The 2,238-nt window shown below is 66.8% G+C and overlaps 1 protein-coding gene across 1 annotated transcript in view; it reads right to left on the bottom strand.

The window, feature by feature from the left end:
* The window catches only part of CELSR1 (cadherin EGF LAG seven-pass G-type receptor 1), a gene marked incomplete at its 3' end in the record, with an annotated part of 131,659 nt that overhangs the window by 13,455 nt on the left and 115,966 nt on the right, over window positions 1–2,238 (bottom strand). Inside the window, 3 exon segments of the mRNA XM_015570733.1 lie at window positions 402–503; window positions 831–1,014; window positions 1,545–1,665. Of these exon segments, the coding sequence (XP_015426219.1) occupies window positions 402–503; window positions 831–1,014; window positions 1,545–1,665 (407 nt within the window).

Genomic DNA, 2,238 nt, shown 5'->3' with positions numbered 1-2,238 from the left:
ACCCCCGCGCCCCCCCTTCCGGAGCACCCACTCGCACCCACTCGCACCCACACGCACCCACTCGCACCCACTCGCACCCACACGCACCCACACGCACCCACACGCACCCACTCGCACCCACGCTGTGGGCTCCACCCCTCACGGGCAGATGCAGCTCCCCGCTTCTACAGAGAGCACCGGCTGACGGGGAGCAGCCCTGGCTGCTGTGCTGTGTGCGGCCCCGCTGCCCTCCCCGGTTTTGTCACTTATCGTTAAGGAGCAGTTCCTCACGTCCCCCAACACTTGGGCTAAACCGTTTCTCAGCATGGAACACGGAACGTCCGTGAGGTTGGGCCTCTCTCCCGCAACCACGCGCTTCTACCGCCCTCCTGCCCGCGTGGACGCCCCGGCCCCGCCCTTACCCGCGGATCCCTTGGGGCACGGCGCCGCGGCTGGCTGCCCAAACTTGGTCTGCGGCCACCAGATGCCAGCTTCAAACGCTCTGGGACACCCGCTGTAGATCACTGGGGGGCAGAGGGGGGCCCTCAGCCTGGTCCGGCCACCCCAGGGTACAGGGCTCTGCTCACTCCTCCCTGGGGGGCCCCGCCCCCAAACCAGACCTCCACCTTCCCCGGCAGTGAGGACGGGACGGGCGACCAGCTCTAATGAGGGCCAAGGTCACAGAGCGCCAGGTGGGCAGACCCTAAGCTGAGCATTCCTCCAACGCCAGAGTGTGCGGTGCGCGCACACACACACACGCGCACACACATGTACACACACATGCACGCAAAAAATGCCCAGCGGCCTGCCCCTGCGACACGGCCTCACGGGGGTCAAGGGGCACTGCTGACCTTCGCAGCCGAGCATGGTGACCTCGGCGAAAGGGTTGTCGCAGCGGTTGCACTGGCGGCCGATGACCCCGGGCCTGCAGGCGCACTGCCCGGTGTCGGCGTCGCAGGCGCGGCTGTGGGAGCCGTGCGGGAAGCAGTCGCAGGGCAGGCAGGCGTCCTGGTCCGGGGGCTGGTAGTGGTTCTCCTGCGAACGCCAGAAGCCACGTGGGGGGCTCGTGGTCGGTGCCGAAGATGAGCCAACCCCCACGGACGCTGCTCGGGGTCCCGGGTGTGGGCTGAGGACGCTAGTCCCGTGGTCCCAGCCGCTCCCAGGGGAAGGCAGCCCGGGGGCCTCAGGACCTCGGGGCAGCGGGACACCCAGACCCACATCAGCAGGCAAGTGCGTGTGCACGTGATGCCCTGGGTTCGGGACGCGTGTGCATGTGTTGACGTGTGTAGGTAGGTGTGTTTATGTACATGTAGGTGTGTGTGTACGTGATTCCCTGGGCTCAAGATGTGTGCGTGCATGTGTCCAGGTAGGTGTGTGTGCATGTGTTATGTACATGTAGGTGTGTGCACATGCATGTGTTATGCACGTGTAGGTGTGTGCATGTGTGTGTCTATGCACATGTAGGTGTGTCTGTGTGTGCGTGCATGCAGGGCCACCTCCCGGGCTCGGCACCCAGGAGTGGGTGAGGGACACGTGCCCGCAGACCACCGTGGGCTGGGTCTCACCTTGCACTGGCACTGCCCGCTGGTCTTGTTGCAGTCGGGATCGAAGCCTTTGTCGACGGCACAGTGGCACGGGCCGCACACGGGGTTCCCCCACCAGCCTTTGGGGCACGGGAGGTCGATCCTGTCAGGAAGCAGGTGGAGAGGTGCACACTGTCTTCTCGGAGTCAGAGGAAGCCTGCTGGGGCCCAGAGCCGGCACCTCCCTCCCCCTCGAGGGGCCTCAGTTCCCTCTGCCTGCCTCCCCCCTCGATCGCCCCCACCTCTTAGAATTTCCCGTCCTAATTCCAGTCTTGAGGGGCCCACGGCAGGAGAGTTCCACCTACAGAACTCGTTTTAAATGACGTGTTTACTTTCCCTTCGACCTGGAAACACAGGGCTCCCCACCCCGGCTCGCTGCCAGCATGACGTCGCCGGGTCCCCTCTGTGCAGCACCCACAGCGGATGCCGGCTCCCGGGCACAGTGACACGGACGCTCCTGCACGGCCTCCCTCGACCCCACCCCCACGCAGCACGGAGCCGGCTGCCCTGGGACGAGGGGCTGTGCAGCACCCGTGGTCCCCCCGGCCCAGGGGCAAACGCTGGCCACGGCCCCGGGTGCCAGAGCGGCCTGGCCCGCCCGGTGACCCGCGCCTCTCCGCAGCTCCGTGCAGCCACCCCAGGACCAGTGCGCTCAGAATCGGCCCGCCCAGCCCCGG

Source organism: Myotis davidii, unplaced genomic scaffold, assembly GCF_000327345.1.
Source record: "Myotis davidii unplaced genomic scaffold, ASM32734v1 scaffold67, whole genome shotgun sequence".
NCBI lineage: Eukaryota > Metazoa > Chordata > Mammalia > Chiroptera > Vespertilionidae > Myotis > Myotis davidii.
This window is presented reverse-complemented; position numbering and strand designations above follow the sequence as displayed.